This window comes from Thermobia domestica, chromosome 2, assembly GCF_964235325.1.
Source record: "Thermobia domestica chromosome 2, izTheDome1.hap1.1, whole genome shotgun sequence".
In the NCBI taxonomy this organism is placed as follows: Eukaryota; Metazoa; Arthropoda; class Insecta; order Zygentoma; family Lepismatidae; genus Thermobia; species Thermobia domestica.
In genome coordinates this window covers 24,806,289-24,829,492 of record NC_137455.1, presented here as the reverse complement: position 1 = coordinate 24,829,492, position 23,204 = coordinate 24,806,289, and the positions used below count along the sequence as shown (strand labels likewise).

The 23,204-nt window shown below is 34.8% G+C and overlaps 1 protein-coding gene and 1 non-coding gene across 3 annotated transcripts in view; one reads left to right on the top strand and one right to left on the bottom strand.

The window, feature by feature from the left end:
- Positions 1-5,169: 5,169 nt before the first annotated feature.
- The window catches only part of LOC145671283 (dipeptidase 1-like), a 357,577-nt gene continuing 339,542 nt past the window's right edge, over positions 5,170-23,204 (top strand). For both annotated transcript variants that reach the window (XM_081740234.1, XM_081740243.1), the window contains exon 1: positions 5,170-5,865. In XM_081740234.1, coding sequence (XP_081596360.1) covers positions 5,847-5,865 — 19 coding nt within the window. In that variant the 5' untranslated portion in view covers positions 5,170-5,846. The remainder of the gene's footprint in view (positions 5,866-23,204) is intronic.
- Positions 20,478-20,549, bottom strand: TRNAD-GUC (transfer RNA aspartic acid (anticodon GUC)). Its single transcript has one exon. It is a non-coding gene; the product is annotated as a tRNA-Asp (tRNA).

The following is a 23,204-nucleotide window of genomic DNA, read 5'->3' as shown; positions in this document are numbered from 1 at the left end:
GGAAGAAACGAGAGAATCCCGAGAAAACCCACAGCACACGGTGTTTCTCTACCACAACACTTTTTCTCTTTTCTCGAAAACTACACATTAGAATATACCCTCAAGCATATTATGTTGTTCACTCAATATGATCTATATGCTATATATGGTTTATCTTGAACACTACTAAAAACCGGAAGAGGTAGAAATTTACTACTAAATATTATTGAGAAACTATCCTGCTATAGTAACCAAATTCCTTCCTGTAGTGTACATATGATATTGCTACTTAACCACGAAGGTGCTACAGAAAAGTATTCACCTGATATTGACTTTAACATGGAGGTAAATAAAGTTACCTTTATTTAAAAACATTATTTTTATTACAAGAAAAAGGCAGGGGAAAAGTATATATATATATCTTTTGCTACTCGATATTATAAAAACGTCACAGAAATGTCTGACATAACCAAAGGAAAGGTTACGAGATTAAAATTTTAACCTGTAGAATGTTTATCCACACACTGAGAACCTATAATGATTTGGAGAACGAGATTCAGCGATAGAACGATGCCTCAAGCTGCGAAGTGTCCCTGGATCCGATCCAGTGGAATGTGAATTTGTGGTGTGTAACATCTTGCCTTTTGGATTTTCTCGTGCCTTTCTGATTTCCTTTTTTTTTTTTTTTTTTTTTTTTTTTTTTTTTTGAAACTAAGCTTCTACTTTTATTGATTATTTTAATCCTCTACCGTATAGCTCACAGCCTGCAACAAGTTAAAGCTATTTCATTCAACTCTCTCTCTCTCTCTTTTTTCTTTTTTTTGTGATCGTATGGAGCTTGGTCACAACTTCTGCTATAACAAAAAAAGATTGCGGAGTGGTTTAACGGGTAATGAAACATTGTCTTATATCTTCTATCTGCAAGACCGAAAAGCAACTTCGTGTGGCTTACTTTGGAAAGCTATTAGTCCAAAACCATGCCATAAGGAACCAGTTTGAAGGAATATTTACACGAAAGTAATTGTTAATTTACTTATTACTGAACATAAGGAATGTATTTGTAATTTATAAAACGTAGATGTTTACTGGCAAAATCTATAGAGTAAAGTTCCGAAGATGGAATATCTCCTTGAAGGAATTAAAACATGGTAGTAGTACGCAACTGAACATATCTTTACCTCAGGGGCGGATCCAGAGGGGGGCGATCGGGGCGATCGCCCCCCCCCCAGAAGAGGAAACTTTCTTATTTTATATACATAAATAAAACCCATCCCAAAGTTTGGAGCCCTTAAAAGTAGCAGTATGACAACCCACCGCCCCCCCCCAGAAATCGGTCCTGGATCCGCCCCTGCTTTACCTAAACTATCACTACTATTGCTATTGTTACTGCTACTATGGAACTTCATCCTAAGTTTCAGAGATGTAATAATGGACTGAAAACCTATAATAATGGTAATAATTAGCCTTTGCTTATTGCTGTGTGGTAATGCCATTAATGTACACGTGAGGTATAAATTGCAATTATATTAGTTAAGCATACTAATTTAACTGTTACTTCGTAATAATTTTAATTAGTTATTAACTGTCAATTAGTAATTCTACTATTCTTGTCGGAGTTTATTGTAGCTATGTTGTCTAATGGCTAATAAATTATTCTATTCTATTCTACCTAGCCTACCAAAATTACTCAGGACAAAACTTTATCCAGGACAAAATAATGTACAGCTCAAACTTATCTTTTTAACACTAAGAATAATAAAAGCGCTTAAAAACCATAAAATAATAATGATAAAGCTCTTAAAAAGCAGAAAATAATGATAAAGTGTTTAAAAAGCAGAAAATAATAATGATAAAGCGTTTGAAAAGCACTAACCTAACCGAACTTAACCTAACCTAACCTACGAAAACACTTGAAGTCTGTGCCAAGCCAAACAAATTAATACCTAATATAAAATTAATTTCGATGATAAATTTAAGATTCATTAATTCGTTTGTCTTAGCACAAAAATCTTCATTTTTTATAGATAATAGTAATGAATTATTTCCTGCTTTTAAACGCTTTGTCATTATTATCTTCTGTGTTTTAAACAATTTATTATTATTATTTTCTACTTTTCAAAAGCGTTATCATTATTATTTTCTGCTTTTAAACACTATTATTTTCCGTTTTTTAAACACATTATCATTATTTTCTGCTTTTCAGACATTTTATCATTATTATTTTATGATTTTTAAAAGCTTTATATTTTTTCTGTTTTTAAACGCTTTATCACTATTTTCTGTTTTCTAAACGCTTTATTTTTAGTTTTAGTTTTTTAAAGCTTTTTATTGAAGGTTCTTAATATTGTTTCTTTTATTTATTTATTTATTTATTTATTTATTTATTTTTTTAGAAAAAAGGTCTATCTTCTGGTTTTTAATGCATTTTGGAAGTCGGTTATTATTTTTTAAAGTTTGTTTGATTTTTCTACTTTTTCGTTGTCTCGGTGGTTTAGTTAGATACTTAAACATAAGGTAGGACATTAGCTTCCTATGAAGTGGGTCAACCTACGAAGTATGCGTGGCCAGTGAATATACACATAATATTAACACCATCATCTGTTGAGGACTTTTATGCCCTAATTCCAAAGATTATAATCAGATCCTGATAAAAAATTGATTGGGATCTACGAATAAGTATATTCCTTGAAACAGAAAAATAATAATTAAAATCAGTTCATCTATGATCAAATTATGCGTGAACATGCATACTATGAAATCAGTTAAGATAAGAGGAAGAATCAGAAACTAAAATTACAACGCTGAAATTTCTAGAGTTTTGCCTGCTATAGAGGAATCAGGTATGTGCGGTAATTTTATTACATGGAGTTCGCAACTGTGCAACAAATGGTGTCGACCGGTTTGGAAAAGTGGTCTCACGAAGAAGTCCGCTTAGTTATTCGATTTCTGTGGGCAAAACATTTAACCGCAGCTGAAATTCACCAGCAGTTAGTAGACGTTTACGAAGAGGCTCTAATGTCTCGTCAGGATGTCGCAGAATGATGTCAGAGATTCGCATTTATGTTCACCATGCTGTTGAAGCAGTTTCGCTGAGGCATCATCGACCATCCGCCTTACAGACTGGACCTTGCTCCATGCGACTTTCTCCTATTCCCGCACTTGCAGGAGCACTTCGGAGGCCGTTGTCTCGCTTCAACCGAGGAGGTGAAACACTTCGCGACTTCTTGCAATCAAAGGAAGAAATATCTACATTGGTGCACTTTTCTCGAATTTATATGTGATCATGCACAAAATTAATAATGAGCATACTTAGTTATTGAAGAGTTTCATGGTATACCTAAAAAAGACCTTTGTTAGATTATTTTTCTTTTTTTTTTTTTTTAAAAAAAAAAAGAATTATCAAAATCGGTGCACCAAAGTCGAAGTTAAGAAAATAACCAAAAGTCACACGGAGCCATGTCGGATTAATAGGGAGCCTCACCAGGGACGTACGCAGGAATTTATTTCGGGAGGGGTCTAAAGCGTTTCTGGGGGGGGATCCAAATACAATTTGAGGCTAAATTATATGAAAATTTTTAAAAATTGCCTTTCAAATTTGTTTGTAACGGCCTATCCGTAAAATTGTTTGTAGTCAATTACCTATGTTGCAACCGTCTGGTATCGTCTACGTTTGCTATATTACGCCGTAATGTCGGAAAATGGATTCTTTCTACTTCATGCTATTATCATGGCCGTGGGAAGTAAGCACTTGGTGTTAATCTGTCGTTACTGTTTCGTAAACGATACATTTCCAGGCAGATCTTACGAATTGACATTCATATTTGTCCACAAACAATACCACATCTATACGCTATGCAGGAGTTTTCAAATTTCGTTTTTGAAAAAAATCATCATCATCCTGTGTTTCTACCAATCGTTAAGACGAATGTTGCCCTCAATCCTCGTGGTTTTGATCCAAAAAAGAAAAAAAATATCTACATAAACAGGCCTTCCCTGTGTGATACACTTACGGTTCAAAAGTTCTGATGGTACGGAATTCATAAAACGGGATTTTCCGGACCCTGTACCATTATATATATATATATATATATATATCGGACAGTCGAAAGTAACTGATTTAAAAGATATCAAGGAAAGCCACCAATATTAACCATCTATCAGTTTGATCTATATAAATATAAATGAAAGAAAAGCACGAAGAAAAAGAAAAGGAAAGAAAAGGAGAGGAGAAGAAAGAAGGGAAAGGAAAATAAAGAAGAGAACGGAGGCAGAAGGAAAAGGAAAAGAAAGAAAACAAGGAATAATGAAAAAAGAAAAGAAGAAAGAAAAGAAAAGAAAGAAAGAACAGGAAATAAGAAGAAAGAAGCAAAAAGAAAAGGAAAATAAAGAAAAGTAGAAAGACGGAAAATGAAATGAAAAAGAAAGAAAGACAAAGAAGAAAAAGGAAAGAGGAAGAAAAGTGAAAACAAGAAAAGTTAAAAGAGAGGAAAATTCAAGGAACAAAAGAAAGAAAGAATAGAAAACGAAAACAAGTATTTTCTTTTTAATTTTTGGTTGAAGACGAAAGAAAATCCGGTTGTAACAAGTTAGGAAAAGTATCTACAAGTCAGCAGAATAAATTTAACAAATATATTTTCACGAGAAAGATAAATATTTTATCAACCAGCTGTGGAATGTACGTGTATATACGGCATACCTAAAATCAACTTCCACAGACCTTTCATTATTCCTATTTCATTCCATTTCATTTTTATTCCGAGAACACCTAAAAAAAATCTATACAAATTAATAGATTGAAAGGTTCATAGACAGAAAAAATAAATGCAGTATTATTTCACTAATTCACAATACCATGACCCTATTCTTTCTTTGTTTAAATTTGAAATGATAAAAACGAAACCAAAGAAAAGAGAGCTATCATTTTCATCCGTAGATTAATCAGGTTTTCTTCTTTTTTCCTTTTTTCCAACTCTGTGATGCGATTCTGGTTCATTGACAGAAAGATCCCCTTCTTATTTTTCGCAAACCTTTTTTTTTTTTTTTTTTTTCGTTATTATTCAGCTTGCCACTTCTTCGATCCGAATCTCTGTGTTTCGGATATTTCCGGCTGTTATCGTTTTTCGCCAAGCGGATCTGCCCTCGCATCTGCGCATTATGGGAAAGCATAGTTATGTGTATCCTTCTTTCGCGGCCACCCGCCAAACTCAGCTGGAAGAGAGAGAACACAGTTTTCCACGGTGAACATTACAAAGACCCTGTGTGCCGCGCTCACCCCTCCCCGCACTTCGCGTCTTCCAAGCCCCTGCTTTCAATGTTTACGAACCTGGCTTAGCATATATGTATATATATATATATATATGTGTGTGTTTTTGTCATACCGTGCCGTACCGAACTACTTCGGGAAAGTCGCAGTTCTTCCAACTGGACAAGTAGCTTAGGACCGGACCGCAGCAATTCTTGATCAGTATATCTGTTGAACTTTCAACCGCACTGCATATGGAATTATAAAATTTGCATAGTGAAAAAGAGAAAAAACAAGTTATATTATATATTCTTATAAAAGTAAATTTACGACTTAACTGTCGTTAAAAAGAATCGAACTAAACGTACATAGAATAAACGACGACACCAAAGTTTCAGAAAGAAAATCTAGAAAAAGTGATAAACATGTTCAAAACAAACGGAACTTTATTTCTTTGTGTAATGTGAATTTCAGTTTTCTCTCTCAGATATCCTAACGCGTTTAGTGTGACATGAAACTAAACAAAACTTATTCGCAAAGTGTTAACAAAATTTATGGTTAATTAATTGCAAATGTGACAGTGTTTTACGTACGTGGATCAAGCAGTAATTAAATATATAATAACATGACATTTCTGACAGCAGGTAAGTTTTTCTTATTTTTATTATTGGCATTGAAATGCAGATAAAGAAACGATAAGAGTGCAATTTGAGCAGAACATTCCTAGGAACTCATTCACAATAAATAGCAATACGAGGAATTGTACTCTTTTTTTTAACAATATGAGTCCAACCTTCCCTAACTCTAACCTAACCCGACCCTACCCTACTTATCTCTACCTTGCCTTATATGAACAATGCCACATCCTGTGACAAAATCACTTGCTCTGCTCAAAGTGCACTCTTACCAAAGAAACATCATAGTTTAAGGGACTAAGTTAATATCTTATGTGCATACACTCACTATCGAACGTGAACACATATTCATCACATATATTTTTAGATTCATAACTTTAGAAATGAATTGATGAAATTGAAATGTTTCAGTGTTCCGTTCTGTACGGACAACTAGATTTTCTCCACATTAATTAATAGTGCACTTAAGTTGGTCTATTCTTTCCGAAGTTATTAACCAAAGGCCGTACAGAAGCAGAGGGCGTATTTTCATTTCTGCTGATGACATATATTTTCTTTTTTGTAATTAGTTAGCCTGCTTTACTGCAGTTGTCTCTAACGCGTTACAGTATAATTTAATTTGGTGTAGATAAAAAACTCTTGTCACTGGTCTTTTTTTTTTTTAAGAAAATATAGCGAAAATATTTAATTCGTTGCCTGTCTTAGTAATCCCTCTTCACTGAATTACCGAATCTATTAACGGAAATGTAGTATTTTGTATAAATTATATAATGCAACTACCTTGAAATTGTGTATAAATAATACTTTCCTTATACCTCACATTGTATATATATGTAACATGGGATTTTGTGAAATGCAACTTCTGAGGAACGAAAGGGGACTTGCTTTTCCTTTCATTCTATGGAATTCTGAAACTCTTTGGTCTAGAACTTTGAACTTTTGTAGAAACAATTTCCTTATGCCGTTACTACAGGGTTTTACGAAATACGATACGTAAAGGGTAGAAAGTGGTTCTTGAAGGATTTTCGGCGATTTTCAGATCTCCGACAACCACTAGATAAAGAACTTCGAAATTTTCTATAAATATTCCTCATGTACCCTATGCTGACAATACGGTGGAATTTTACGAACTATGAATCTTAAGGAGGAAACGGTGAAAGCAAGTGAAATTGAACCTCCACAGCAAGAAGTTTATTATTATTATTATTATTATTATTATTATTATTATTATTATTATTATTATTATTATTATTATTATTATTATTATTATTATTATTTTACAAAAAACTATTTTATTGTATTCTTTTAACTTAAAGGAGAAAATATGTTGCAGAATTTACACCAAATGCCACTCAAATTTCCCAACTCTCTTATTAAGTAAAACACGTTATGTATAGGTATACTAGCAGAATACGCGTTCTTCGCATGGGGAGAATAGTTTGATTTTGGACATAAAGGGCATCAAAACTGTTACCAATCAACTTAGGGATCCCAAAAACTACGAATTCGACACTAATATCGGTCATTTTTAATTATTATTATTATATATCACCATCACCACTTAGGATTACAATTGGAGGACTGATTTTGGACTTAAATGGCATTGATATATATACAGGGTGTTTCAAAACAACACCGACAACGTTTGGGAGGTGATTCCTGACGCCAAGATAAGACAAAAAGTATAGACCAACCTGGGTGCACAAATGCTTCCTTTAGGAGTTACAGGCTCCCAAATTGTGAAAAAATGAACTTTAAAAGGTCCATAGCTCCAAAACTATAGGATTTACCGTAGTCGGGTCAAAACTTCACTTAGGAACCAGTACGTATCCTATCCAAATATCAAAGTTTTAGAATCCTGCAATTCTTCCGCAACAACTTTTATAGAGGTAGTTGGTGAGTACTTCAGATTATGTGCTCATAGCCTAACTCCCTCTATAAAAATAGTTACGCGAGGACCTTAGGATTCTGAAACATGGATATTTGGATGGGGGACATACTAGTTTCAAAAAGAAGTCTTGACCCGACAACGGTAGGTCTCATAGTTTCGGAGGTATGGACCTTTAAAGTTCATTTTTTCATGTTTTCGGCAGCCTATAACTCCGAAAGGAAGCATTTGTGCACCCAGGTTGTCTATACATTTTGTCTTATTTTGGTGTCAGGAATCACCTCCCAAACATTGTCGGTGTTGTTTTGAAACACCCGATATATACATATATATATATATATATATATATATATATATATATATATATATATATATATATATATATATATATATATATATATACATACATATATATATATCCCTCTTACCTCTGCCCGAAGTTGCGGAACTGAATTTGGATTTAATGGCATCAAAAATGTTGCTGTTCATCTAAGTGGCCCCGAAAATTGTGGACTCGACATTAGTATTGATCACTTTCGATCATTTTTGTATATATATCCCTCTCCGCCTCCCCCAAGTTGCGGGGCTGAATTTGGATTTCAACGGCCATTGAAAGTATCAGTGTCCTTCCTAGAGTCCAAAAACTATAGATTCGACACTAATACGATCATTTTCGAATTCAAGTGTAATAAACATATAAAATACATTTGGGAACCCATTCTTTGACCACAGATCAGCCGCTCAAACGTGTAGCATATGGTTCAATAGCCGTTTCATGAACTGTACTAATAATAAGAAAGTTACTTTGGCTTACGTTTCTCATTTGCCTTACCCGGTGCTCAATGAGTATCGAAAATAATCATCAATAACTGAAAAGATGTATCAAATGTGTCAGAAATGGTATTAATAACTAATTTCTTTTGATTTAATCTTTTCAATACGTCTGAATTCCTATCGATTTCCACGTAAGAGAAAAATCTCACGGAAATGATTTAGACTGTGGCGTTCAGAGTACAATTACCAAACTGTCAGAATAACGGTCGAAAAGTGTGTATCTTTGTTTATATATACGCAAAAGCAAGGGCGCCCATTAGGGGGGAAAGGCCGGGCGCTCGCCCCCTAGAAGAAATTGTACTTCGGAATATCGAAAACTGAATTGAATTTTTAGAATAGTTACAGCAAAATTTGAAACTATATTTGAAATGTCGCTTATATTTGCCCCCCTCGAAAACCACAACATGGGCGCCCTTGCGCAAAAGTTAACTTTTATAACATTACAATAGTTATTTCCAATATCTGAATATGAATCTTTTAAAAACCGAAAGGAGTGTCACGTGAAGATCCATAATACGAAATATGTCTAAAATTACAAGAAAACGTACTTGAATTCATCATGCAATGAGCGGCTCCACTGAGATAAGTCATTAAGAAGTGGATTAGGGAAAAATTTGTTCAGGTTGTGGGTTGAAGGGGTAAATGTGTTCATGAAAATTTATGTTGAATGGGTTGAATGTACTGCCTTCTCGTACAAGGCGGTAAATTAATTGTATTGCAACTTCTGGAAAACATCATTTACATGTGCTTTAGGGACAACTAATTTAGAATTCAAGCGAGTTTGCTGAACAACTATCACTAAAACAGAGTAAACTTATCGTTTTCCGACGACAAGAAAGCGATTTTTGCATCAGTTGTTGGAAGAATTCAAGGGTACAGAAAGCCAGTGAGCTAGAATTTTCTTCGACTAGTTTTCTTAGTCAGACTTAAGTTCTGTTTAGGGCACATTGGATCAGTGGTAGAGTGCTTACCTCTGGTGCGTGAGGTCGCTGGTTCAATTCCCGGCCAAGTAAGTTTGTGGTTGACAACCTCGTGGTCGTTGGTTTTCTCGGAATACTCCCGTTTCTTTCCAGTTCATCATTCCACCAATTCTTCCATTAGCATTTACTTGCTTTCATCATCTGTCTCCCTTAGCCTAAAAGGGCGTTATCGTAAGACGTTAAACTGAAATATTTCATTTCATTTCATTTCGAGTTTTCTTTAGGCTATGTGGATAGATTGCGCACCTTTGGCGTGGAAGAGCCGGGTTCGATTCCCGGAGGAAGTTCATGTGCTCCGGATCCCACTTTAAGCTGTAGATGCACGTGTCCCATAGTCACTCTGCTGAAACAACATAATGTACTATAAATCAGATTAAAGAATGTTTTATGTTTCCAATATTTTGCACTAGCAGAATACCAGTTCTTCGCACGGGAAAAACAGTTTCATTTTTGACACAATAAGGTGAATTTGGATTTAAATGACATCGAAAGTCTTACGGTTCGTCTCAGTAATTTCGAAAACTATGTATTCGACACATATCGGTCATTTTCGATTATTTTTATGTATCTCCCTCTCTCACATCCCCCAAGTTATGGGGCTGAATTTGGATTTAAACGGCATTGGAAGTATCATTGTCCATCTCAGCGACCACGGAAACTGTAGATTTGGCACTAATATAGATCATTTTTGATCATTTTTATATATCTACCCCTCCCCTCTCCTAAAGTGCACCGTCAAAGTGAAATAATGAAAACTATAACATACTCGTACCTCATATCTGTTGAAAGTTTGATCGAGATCGGCCGAGGTATGAGGCCACATAGTCACTTTCATTTTTATATATATGGATTATCTAAATTGTTGGTTTACTTGTTTTTTTTTTTTTTTTTCATAAACTTGAGTGTCTTTTTTCACCATCGAGCTACATGAGATGTGGATCTACGGTTTCAGATGGAATCGAAATCACAGTAATGCATTTAATATGCTATTTCACCGGAAATCGAACACAGGACCTCGTACACCAAATGAACGGCTAGTCAATAGACTAGAGGAGATTGCCGATAAGCATTTATCGTATTCCTTAGGGAGCAAAGGAAAAATTAAGCAGACTTAATCCTCATTTCGCAAGATATATGTGCATTACATCGGCTTCTTGTAACCATTAGGAGTCTTGTGAATCTATGGTGTAGCACGTGATGCCAAGTTTAAGTCGTGATAATCTACAGAATCTTGAGAGTTGATGGAATGTTATAACGTAATTAGCTAACCTTCCGAATTAGAAGTTATCGAATCTAGAAAGTAACATCTCGTGGTCTGAGTAGCATAGCTGCATGCTTTTCATGAGTCCTGTGTTCGATTCCCGGAGGTACTTGCACGGATACCAAGCAGTGATTCGGATCGTAATTAAAAGTATATCTCACCTTCTATAGCCTCGGCGCTGAAAAGGGCTGATAAACTTAAATCAATCTAATACTGTCCCACTTCAAATAGTAGATTCAATATAAAATAAACCCTGTTTTGAAAAGGGACTTCAAAATCAAATCAATACAATCTTACTCTAAAAAGGTGCTGAAATCAAATCAATACAATCCATTCTAAATAGGTGCTCCAATCAAATTAATTCAATCCCGCTCTAAATAGATGCTCAAATCAAACCAATTCAGTCCCACTCTAAATAAATGCTCAAATCAAATCAATAGAACCATACTCTAAATATGTGATGAAATCAAATCAATACAACCCCACTCTAAATATCTGCTCAAATCAAATCAATTCAATCGCATTCTAAATAGGTGTTGAAATCAAATCAATGCAACCCAATTCTAAATGGGTGCTCCCGTCCCATACAGCCGAAAACATACATTAAATTCAATCAATCCAATTCAATCTCACTTTGAAAATGTCGATCCATCTCATGTAGCCTGGGTGCCTTAATGGAACGTAACATGTCATCAAACTAATTCAATCTCACTTTAAACAGTAGGTTCTGTTACAGACGGCCTTAGAATAGGAAATTTATTTAACCTGAAATCAATCTTATTCATGCCGGAAGTAATGCTGTTGCATATCAAGCCATTTTGCCCAATATAACTCTTCGCGGGGTGTAGCGATGGGAAATTTAGTTTGTTTCTTAAACATATAAAAGAAAACGCGGGATTTAATACGTCAGTTAGCTAGGTAGGCAGATTTTGGATTCATAACGAATCTTTATTGAGACAAGGGTAACGAGTTTCTATCATTCACCTCAACTAACATTCCTGAATCAATTTTTCTGTTCTGTGCTAACTTCAGTAAAATTTATCTGATTTTAATGAACCTTGCTACGTACATTTCTCCACTCTTCAGAATTAGCACTGTTGTTCTGGGCCTGAAATTCATCAAAGAATATAACAGTAAAAAGTTAGAAAAATCCATCCCAGGTTGCAAGTTTGTAGAAGTATTTAATGTGATGTCTCTTTTTTAAAGTATAACTTACAAAAAACTATCCAATTCTGACACAATAGGTATAGTGTACAGTAGATGCTTCTTTAGTGTTTTCCAACCCTCTTCACTGCTTGCACTCAAAGATAAGCGGATATAAGGGTATAAGCGTAACTCAACTTCGAAATTTTCTTATGTAAACAATTGAAAGCAGTTTTCAGCTTATACCTTCTGTCACAATTACACCGTATATTTTGATGCAATACGACGTGTATTTTATTTAAGGTTTCCGAATCATTCTGGTTGAAATATGTCGACAATGAAAGGTAAAGTTTACACCCCTTCCCTCTGAGTTCATAATAAGTTTTACGATAATTTCCGTTATATATAATACAAACATTCTATGTATTCGATTATTATCGTACAATATGACGCATATTTTATTTTATGCTTTTTCGTAATCCCCACTACTAAGCGTTAGATTAAGGCAAGAATGACGGAAACTGATTTCCAACTAAGAGTGAATTACTCTTTTAATAATTATTAATGGATAACTTTTGTAAAAAACAAAAATAAAAAATAAAAAAATATTTTGACCTCGATGGAATATGGTGGATATTCCTTTTAGGGTTCCTAATTACCACGACACTCCACCTTACCGAGCGAAATAGTTCAAGTAGTAGAGTGTTGGCTTCGTATTCGGGTGGTTGTGGGTTCGATTCCTTCTGCCGATCATCCTGACCGTGGTTTTTCATTGTTTTCCTCAGTTCTAGCAGACAAATGCAGGGATGGTACCTACTAAACAGGCTCTGGCTGATACCTTCCCAAATCCTTTCCATTGTTATTGTTGATAGATGTCCGGTATAAAATGGCCTCTGAGACGAATCTGGCGATTGTTTGATAAATTAACCAATATATTGAAGATTTAAAATACGTAAAAAGTTTAAAAAGCGTTTAAATTTAACTGTCTGCTTACAATTTAGAAAATACATCCAGGATTATTTTCGTAATAATTATTCGATTTTGATGTTATATGATGTCTTTCTGTAATCTCTACTGCATAAGACTGAAATTATTCAATTAAGAGGGAGTAGTCAACGGATAAAAGGAGAATAACTTCCGTTCCTACTGCCAAATTTCGTTATACAGGGTGGTAGGTAACTCCACCGACAAACTTTGGGAGGCGATTCTTTATACGAAATGAAAGAAAAAAGTTCTAATAAACATAGGCCGAAAAATACCTCCTTTCAGAGTTATGATCCATTGAAAATTCGAAAAATCATTTTTCAAAACTCCCTAACTTAGAAACTATAGGACCTATCCCAAGCGGTTTAAGGAATTACACAGGAACTAGTATGTTCTCTATCTAAATATCCATGTTTTATCATCTTCCGTTATCGGTGAAAGGAACTGTGAAAAGGAAGTTGAAGTATAGGGATACTCCTTTAAGTACTAATGGTGCGTTCATTTCGCTGGTACCGGTGAATTCTGAAACATGGATATTTAGATAGAGCATATACCAATTCCTGTGTAATTCCTTCAACCGCTTGGGATAGGCACTATAGTTTCTAAGTTAGGGAGTTTTGAAAAATGATTTGTCGAATTTTCGACGGTTCATAACTCTGAAAGGAGGCATTTTCGGCCCATGTTTATTAGAGCTTTTGTCTTTCATTTCGTATAAGGAATCGCCTCCCAAAGTCTGTCGGTGAAGTTACCTACCACTCTATATAAATAACATAAGAAAATAATTTGCATCATTAATTTTGTTAGGAAGATCAACTCTCCTCTCTCCGCTTCTATAGCCTCCCCATCTATGATCATCCTCTCAAACAGTTTTTCAATGTTGCCAGTCTGATTTTAAAATTGTAAAGAAATAATAATTTTGTCATATTTTATGTTCTCTGTGAGGGACGCCGGGACCGACATGGATAATGCGTAATTCTATTTAAATGAGTTTCTTATCATTCCACCCAACTGACATTTCTGTGACACTTTGTCTAACTTCTATAATGATTGTCGTAAAGTACATAACATTTTAATTACACATGATGTGAACATTCCTCTAACTGGAGGAAATGAGTCCATTATCTGGGATTAAAATTACCAAAAATTAGGAGATAGAATACTATATATTATAAGTTCTCATTAATAATACAACCATACACACAAATAAATAAATAAATAAATAAATAGATAAAATAAAAATTCTGTGCAGGGTACCCCAGGTATGGATTCGATGCATTTTGGTACACAGAATCCAAATTTCGAAACCTTAGGACGATTGACCGTAACAATTTTGTTTTATGGACGGAAAACGTTATGAGCTTTCTTACGTACAAAAATTCGCTGAAGTTTTTCGCCCATAAAAAAATTGACGCAATCAGTAGTCGATAATCGTTTCCAAATTTAGATTCTATGTACCAATATACATCGAATCCATGCCCTAGGGTCTACTGCGCATAACTTTTTTTTTTGGGGGGGGGTATGGCTGTATTCTCCCTATGCAAAATTGTTAAATTTTTTCACCCATAAAAAAAAATGACACGGTCGATTGTGTTGGAGTTTCGAAATTTGGATTCTGCTTAGCAAACACATCGAATCAATACCCTGGCGTCCGGTGGACAGAGCTTTTATTTTGTGTGTGTGTGTATCTGTGTGTGACTGTGTAATTAATGCGATAACAAATATTTCTTGGTTTAATTCTGATAAAACGTTATTCTATTTTGAAGTAAAACGGTGTATGTTATGTTTAACGGTTGTCCATTAATATTCTCCTGTAAGCAAATAAATCAATAGAGTATATAAGATAATTTCCCCTCCTATTACCAGATTTAGTACATTATACAGAGCGTTCAAAAAGTCTCTATACACCTGAAACGTGTGCAAGCATGTTTGGAGGTTCATGGGAGACATTTGCTGTGAAAATGTGTGTTTAAAATGTGTGTGTATATGCTACGCCCTGTACATAGTGCTTTTATGCCATAAAATATAATACATTTTGGGTAAAATAATTTTCTCGTGCTTTGAATGTGTGACAATTCAGGTGTATAGAGACTTTTTGAACGCTCTGTGTAATAATATAAGAAAATGACTTTGCATGTAACTTTTGTTACACAAATCAACACTGACGTAGCATATTGTACAGTTGAACCACGATAACTTGAATTCTTTGATAACTCGATTTTTTTTCATACATTCCCTTCAACTCTCAATAACATTCAATGTCAAAATAACCTCTCCAACTCGAATATTTAAAAATTACGACCTCGATAAGTCGAATTTTACAAGTTTCCTAATTATGTTTAAAAACATCGGTAACTCGAACTTCCGTACCTGCGAACCTCTACGAGTCGAATTTCTTTAAATGTGACCTCGATAACTCGAAGTTATAGTTCTATGCTTTTACGTAATTGTCATTGTAGCTAATGTGTACTGTAATTATATTTTACTCATGTCTAGTATTTTACTCATGTCTAGTATAGAGGTAGAATGAATAAAACTTCGAGTATTAGAGGTTGAATGAATAAAACTTCGAGTTATAGAGGTTGAATGAATAAAACTTCGGGTTGTAGAGGTTGAATGAATAAAACTTCGAGTTATAGAGGTAGAATGAATAAAACTTCGAGTTATAGAGGTTGAATGAATAAAACTTCCAGTTATAGAGGTTGAATAAATAAAACTTCGAGTTATAAAAGTTGAATGAATAAAATTTTGAGATATAGAGGTAGAATGAATAAAACTTCGAGTTATAGAGGTTGAATGAATAAAACTTCCAGTTATAGAGGTTGAGTAAATAAAACTTCGAGTTATAGAGGTTGAATGAATAAAACTTCTAGTTATAGAGGTAGAATGAATAAAACTTCGAGTTATAGAGGTTGAATGAATAAAACTTCGAGTTATAGAGGTAGAATGAATAAAACTTCGAGTTATAGAGGTTGAATGAATAAAACTTCGAGTTATAGAGGTAGAATGAATAAAACTTCGAGTTATAGGGGTTATATATCTCGAATTTTTGTTGTGGCCACTTTGGTAATTCGAACCTTGATTACTCGAAAAATTCGATTACTCGAATTATTATCTATTCCCTTCAGGTACTACTGTATAGTTTCCTTCAAATTTTCCAGTCATCTTTATTTCTTGGGGTTGAAATCTGAAGTCTGTCAAGACTGATTAATAGTCTTTCCAATCTATTACACCCCCCCAGAAAAAATCACCGAAACATTGTTTATTTTTTAAAATCGATTTTGATGCAATACTGTACGTATTTTAATTCAGATTTACAGAAGTATTAACAATCTTGACCGTTTGCAATGTCCACAGTAAAAATACTGGACGAAGGTTGATATTGCACAGCAGCTATTAAAACATGGTCCAGATGAAATTACTTTTGTACTCTTCAAAATAAGAGTATTCTTTGCTTTAGACTCAAAAATTCTGCTTATTTACTGCCTACTTTCTGCAAGAACAATATCATTGCATAGAATATATCTGGTCAAAATTTCAGGAGGAAATTAGACAGTGTGCTAATTGAATAATATCAATTCATTCTTCGTTATCACCACGGAAATCTACAGCTGTAGAACGTTCGGGTATATATGGTAAACTAAGCTGACATTCTTCATTGTCGAGCAATATGTATAGAAATATTTAGCCTGGCGTGCGAAATAAAACAAAATACTTAAGGAAGATAATCAGGCAAGAGTGGAGATAAAAGGGGATGAGTGAGAACAGAGGAATTCAGGAAGATCCCAGGCAGAATACCTTTACATTCCGAATTGACTCTGGAATTGGATTTTCTCGTCTAGGAATCACCACAATCTCCGTCTCTGTACGACCTTGAGGGATATGGCTGACCAGACGGATTATACGAGTAAGCCTTTAGAAAAGGTTCCTAAAATGTATTCTTTTGCTTATTGTCTTTGACTTGTTTATCCTGTCCTTCGGTTGATTTCTTCTCGGACGATGAACGAGAAGGACTCGGGTGGTCACTGGTCAGAGTCGGTTCTTCTCAACTCCCAGTTTGTAAATTTTTGTTCTTCCACGGCTTCCTGAGTGATGATAATACTTGCCACTCCACAGCGCATGCTCCTTTCCTCTTCCAAATCCAACTATGTCCTCGATTTTTAACTGACCCGGAAATCAAGACAGGAATGATTACAAAATTAGGTTGATGAACTAGGTAAAATAGAGATTTGCACTTGTTGATATTGGAAAGAAACAAATCATGTTTATTTTTAAATTGTTGCATACAAGATTACGTATTCCTCACATAATGTTCTGAGTTTCTTTGCTGTCCAGACAGATAGCTACAGGGTGTTCTCAAATTATGCTATTCGATCCAGTAATGGGCTGTAGTGGCTCAGTGGTAGAGCGTTCATTTCTGATGCATGGGATATTTGGTTTGATCCCATTTGTACCAAGAGAGCTTTGTTGTGGACGAACACTATGTGCATGGATTTTCTCGGGGTTCTCCCGTTTCCCCTCACTTTCTTCTTTCTACCATTTCATTCATTTTTGATCATTACCATCTTCTTTAGCCTAGCCGGCATAACCGTCGGACGTAAAATTTAAAGATTTCACTTCATTTGATTTTTCTTCGATGATCCCGTAGTCTTAAATATTTCCAATACCTCACAATATGACGATATAGACCCAGTGATGTTTCAAGAGCCTCGGTGGCTCAGTGGTAGAGCGTTCACCTCTGGTGCTTGGGGTCCCGGGTTCGATCCCAGCCCCCGCCAAGTGAACTTTGTGGTGGAAAAACACCGTGTGCGTGGGTTTTCTCGGGGTTCTCCCGTTTCCTCCCACTTTCTTCATTCCACCATTTCATTCATTACTCACCATCACCGTCTCCTTTAGCCTAACCGGCATAAGAGTGGGCCGTAAAACTCAAAGATTTCATTTCATTCATTTCCAGTAATGTTTCACACATAGTGTAATCTGATTTCTTTGTCTAATTACTACAATCGTGGAAATCAAAGTAATGTATTTCAAGTCAGTACTTTATATTTAAATACTTATATGCAGAATTTATGCTCACATTGTGCGTCATTGTAGGACATGTAGAAGGAAGGAAAGATTAGAATCTGAGTGAGCAAGTGTAGCAGGTGGGGCAATACAAAATAAAATGACCTCGAATAAACTCAAATTTAACTTACATTGTACATCTTCCAAAATTTGAGAATTTTAATTTTAAAGCAATCTGATTCACATTATACCTCTATCAAAAAAATTTGAGTACGACAAGGATAAATTAAACATACAAACTAAATTTGAAAAGGTAGTTCCTGTAAAATTTAAGAGGGTCATCTCAAAACTTGTCAAATTTTAAAATGACTTTTGTATAGGTTATGGGAATTATAAAATGTATACTGAGAATATGAAAAAAAAAAAAGAATTGAGTGCAAAACGGGGTAAATGAATTCATGCCATATTTTTTGAAAGCGATTGTGGCGGATGTAGCCCAGGATCGGAGAGACCTAGGCCTTCCAGTTTTTTAACTGACAAAAGTAATTCAAAATTATTTACATATTTTTGCAAGTTTATAGTAAATTCATCATATACTTATCATAGTATGGGTTCTGGCTAGAGCCCCAGTTTTTACCTCCTAGAACCGCCACTGGAAAGTGGAGTTGGAGTGACCAATTTTGTGAAGAGAGGTTTCCAAATTTGGATTTTTTTAATAGTTACTTTTATTTGATGACTACGCTGCGCCGTTACCACCTTAAAATTCTGAGGTCAAATTCGAATTGTGGAAATTCGGTATGAGCGGTCCCGGGTTCGATTCCCGGTGGGAGCAGTTGATCGAAAATTTGACAGGCTAAATTGCCTTAGATGTCAAAAGCCCAGAAATCTAAATCCTAAATTTTAAATCGAATTGTAGAGAGAACAATGGAATCATATGGTTGATTTGTTTCATAGGTTGTAGTAAAGAGTTAGTTTCGAAGCTGTTTGTTCCAGTTATAACAGGAAAGAAAAATACGTTAATATTGGGAGCTCCCGTAGACTGCTAAAATATTTAGCTCTTTCAGTGTTCGTTATGTAAATTGGTTCATTATAGCTGAACTGGGAGATGTTTTCTACATAATGCAATAGTTCAATAGGAAATCAATGTTATATTTCATCGAAAATGGTGTTCATTAGGAACATAATTATAATATACACATAGGACTCCGTACATGTAATGATTTTTTTTACTTCTTTCTTTTTCTTGTAACCTTGTTAGTTGTTGTACGTGGCTGTTACTGCAATGTCGCTCGAAACTATTTTTGCCTTTTAGATGATATAGCTAATGTACAGTATTATTTGGAAGAAGCAGTATTTATTGTATCGCCGAGTTCATAACAGTTTCCCTTGGTGCAGAAATGAGCATTTCATATCATGATTACATATTTCAGTCCTGGGACGTGTGAAGAGAGAATTGCGTAACTTTGTTAATGAAATTCCTCGATGCCCAACCCTATCACTCTTGCAAAATTGTTTCATTAAACAATATTCTGCCCTCTCGCATTCTCCTCCAAAATGAATGTAACATGGATAAAATACAATAAAAATATATGATTTATTTGAAGATACAAGAATATTATACAAGATAGTCAGTGGCGTATTTAGGATTTTGTTTCGGGAGGGCTATGCACAACACGAGGATTCATAGTGGAGGCAGTTGCTCACCTGAGTTTGATAACTTTATATTATTATATTCCCAAAATCATTAAACGAAGAAAAGTTTAAAATTATTATACACTCATAAACTTTGTGATGTCTCCTTGTGAAAGTTCTATTAAAGAACAAGATTAACAACACGATCCAACTACGGAAAAGAAGAGAGAGAAAAAAAACACGTCCTATGAAAAACTAGTACGCAAACAGTGGCATCAAAATATATTCGATAAAAACATTCAAAGTGATGGTATCAAAGTATATTCAAGGTGATGGTGTCAAAATATATAAGATAAAAACTTTCAAGGTGTCTATTTTGAAAGAAATTGAAAAAACATATTTTCCATATAGTAAAAACAAACCACCATAAACAGTGCCTTGCTAAATAGTTTTTGTGATACTATAAAACCTAGCGTTTTAAAACAATGACATTCATTCGACCTACACCTGCTAATAGTGTAGTTTGGTATATTCAATCTGCATCCAGGATGAACCAACCAGGACTGACAGTCGTGAAGGGAGGCCTCAGTTTGTGAGTATATGCACTGTGCTTATGAACTTTTGCATGACATATTGTCGTGAAAGGAGGACTACGTAACATTTAAAAACACACGAGAGTATCAGGGATTTCTCCTTGATAAACCCCAACCATTGTACTTCTTATGTTTTATATCATGATTTTGTAAATATTGTTTGTTTCTATATCGTTAGCATCTAAGGTGACGGTTCTAATAAATGTCCCAAATGAATGACACTTGTCCTTTTATTAGCATTCTAATTAATTAACGTGACAATTGATTGTTGCTATATTCAGTAATACATTAGTAACAGATTATGGCTCCCCGGCGGGGAATCGAACCCCGGTCTCCCGCGTGACAGGCGGGGATACTAACCACTATACTACCGAGGTTTTAATTTATGCATAAAATGGAATTTTAATGGCAAGAATAGCAGGTTAGGTGAATCTTATGTGACATGATACACATATTTAGCAGTGAATCTAACCTATTATTATGTTCATAGAATGAAAATTAAGCATCCTCTTGGTCTACCTAATTTCCCGTGCTACTTATTATTCCCCCTTTGTTTTCTTTAATTCAAATATTTACCTTTGTTTATAATTAAACGATGTAAATATTCATTTCCTTTGCTATAATAACTGAAGTCCCGTTATGTTGATATTCGTTCAAGTTGGTGTGGAACACTAGGTTCGTTTATCAGCTACTCTTAGTTTTGGAGTTACTGCCGACGGTCGACTTCAATCAGAACTAACAACGGTAGAAAGTATGATAGGAGAAGCGAACGAAAGTAACACCTAAGAAAAAAAGAAACAGAAGAGTAAAATGGACGAAACAAAGAAAATAAGAACGCAGTTCTTACATGGAATGAAATTTGACAAATACAGAATTATTTCTGAACAAAGAGCACCAGGAAATGGAAAGTCAATAAAATTCTTAGAAATGGTAAGAAGGACTATTTTTGTACGTGGAATGTGAAAAACTAACAAATTTATTTCGGGCGGGGAATTTGAGCCCCATATCTCCCCTTTAAATACCAATTGACGATGGTTATAGAATCTCACTATCTGTTTCACATGTATTTTCAACACACTTGATCATCTTGAGCAAAACTTCAAATTATACACTTCAAATTATAAGTTTCCCGAGAGAGTAAAATCCATGACTAGTTGATTGAAATAATAATGTAAAATTCAGCGAAGGAATTATTTCAAGAGTCCAGAGGAAAAAAAAGGGGGGGGGATGTCCACTTTTGGGCAAAATTTAGATTTTCATGCCATCTTGTAGAGCACACTGAGTAATTTAATTCAATATACCAAAAAGGGGGGAAATATTTACAGATAGCCTGCTATAGCCGTTTAAAAATCCTTGTAACATGGAAGAAGGAGATATCGTCATCACTTATAGTGGGAAAAGGGGGGATGACCACTTTGGACAAAATTTAAATTTTCATGCCATCTTGTTCTGTCAGGGACATGCATGCAATACAGGTATATTCAATGAATTATTATATAATAAATGAGTTTACAATATATCACCTTTTCCCCAGAACCTGATTTTTAACATTCTAATGTCGTCAAACTTGCTTAAGCAACTGCACCTTTCCGTAAGCAATGTCAGACAGACGTTTATATGACGTTGACTATCAAATCAACAAAGTCAATGAACCTTTGTGTCCCACTTGTTCTCCTTGCCCCACTCTACCATATTTAATACTGATTCAAGGATAAAAGTACTTTTCCAAAATTTTCGTAGTATAATAAAGTACTAGGTTTAATCGGTTGAGAACAGTTTGAATAGGATGCTATGACCAACACGATAATTATTGGTGGGACTTACAAGATCTTTTCCTGTACTTTAAAGGGAAGTTCTATTTCGGAAGGAAAATGGCAGGATCTGCAACGTTTGAAGGTCTTACACAACCCAGATGCTCAAATCTTCTATATGGAACTCCCAAAGAAGTAATTAGCGGAGTAAAGGAGAATAAAAACTATAAAGAAGAAAAAATCTCGTTTTAATAATATTGGTTATAATTTAAACAAAACAATCGCCTCTTTTTTCATTGTATTTGCCTGCAATAAACCCCTTTTTCCGCAGTACAAATCAACCTCATATGTATTTTTTTTCACTCTTTTCCTTACAATAATACACGTTGAGCAAAGATTTTGGAAACTAGTTTCCAATATAATAACGAACTTGTAAACCAAATTTGAAGCATTTTCCACGATTAGTATAGGTAATAAAATGTTTTGAATTTTGAAAATCGTTTCCTGAAAAGTTAGTAAAAATGGACATCCTTCCTTTTTCCTCTAATTTCTTCATTTGTTCTCATCATAATGAATGTTAATGCCCTAGAACTGACACCCTTATAAATACGGCGAGTCTAAAAAGTAACAATAAAACCATAGTATAAAACAGAGGAAAATGTGTCGCTAAAACTAGGCAACCAATACTAATATAAGAATACACTGACTTGAAGCATGTCGTTTTCGCTCACTACTCTTCTGCCGTTTTAGTTGTCATTAAGTAATGAAAACACCCCTGTTCGGAAGACCATCTTGCAGTTGGTCGAGAATTTCCAAATCAATAGTGTGAATTTTGGACTAACCTCATTCAAACTCACCCTTACAACATCAGTTCGACCCCACGATCACCACCTCAAAATCACATCATTTCGACATCACACTCACCCGACCTCACCCTCACAATATTCCGACATCATGCTCACTTCGTGACGGTGAGGTCAAGTGAGCGTGAGTTCTGAACTCATAAGCGCCGACCTCATGAGTTCGAGCACCTTTCTTCAGCATTGAAATGATCATCTGGATAAGGAATCATGCTGTTGGAGTGGGTTTCCTTGTGAGAGTGAAAATGAATTTTTAAAGATCTGTACTTTCACCCTTATAAAATTATCATTTTCCAAGAACTTAAATTAGTAGATTTTTTGAGACGTTAAAAGTCATGTGAGAGCATCAGTGTAAAATGTACCAGAAGAAACTTTCTTCTGTGTAGTAGTAAAGAACATTTCCACTTAAAAAGGTCCTGTA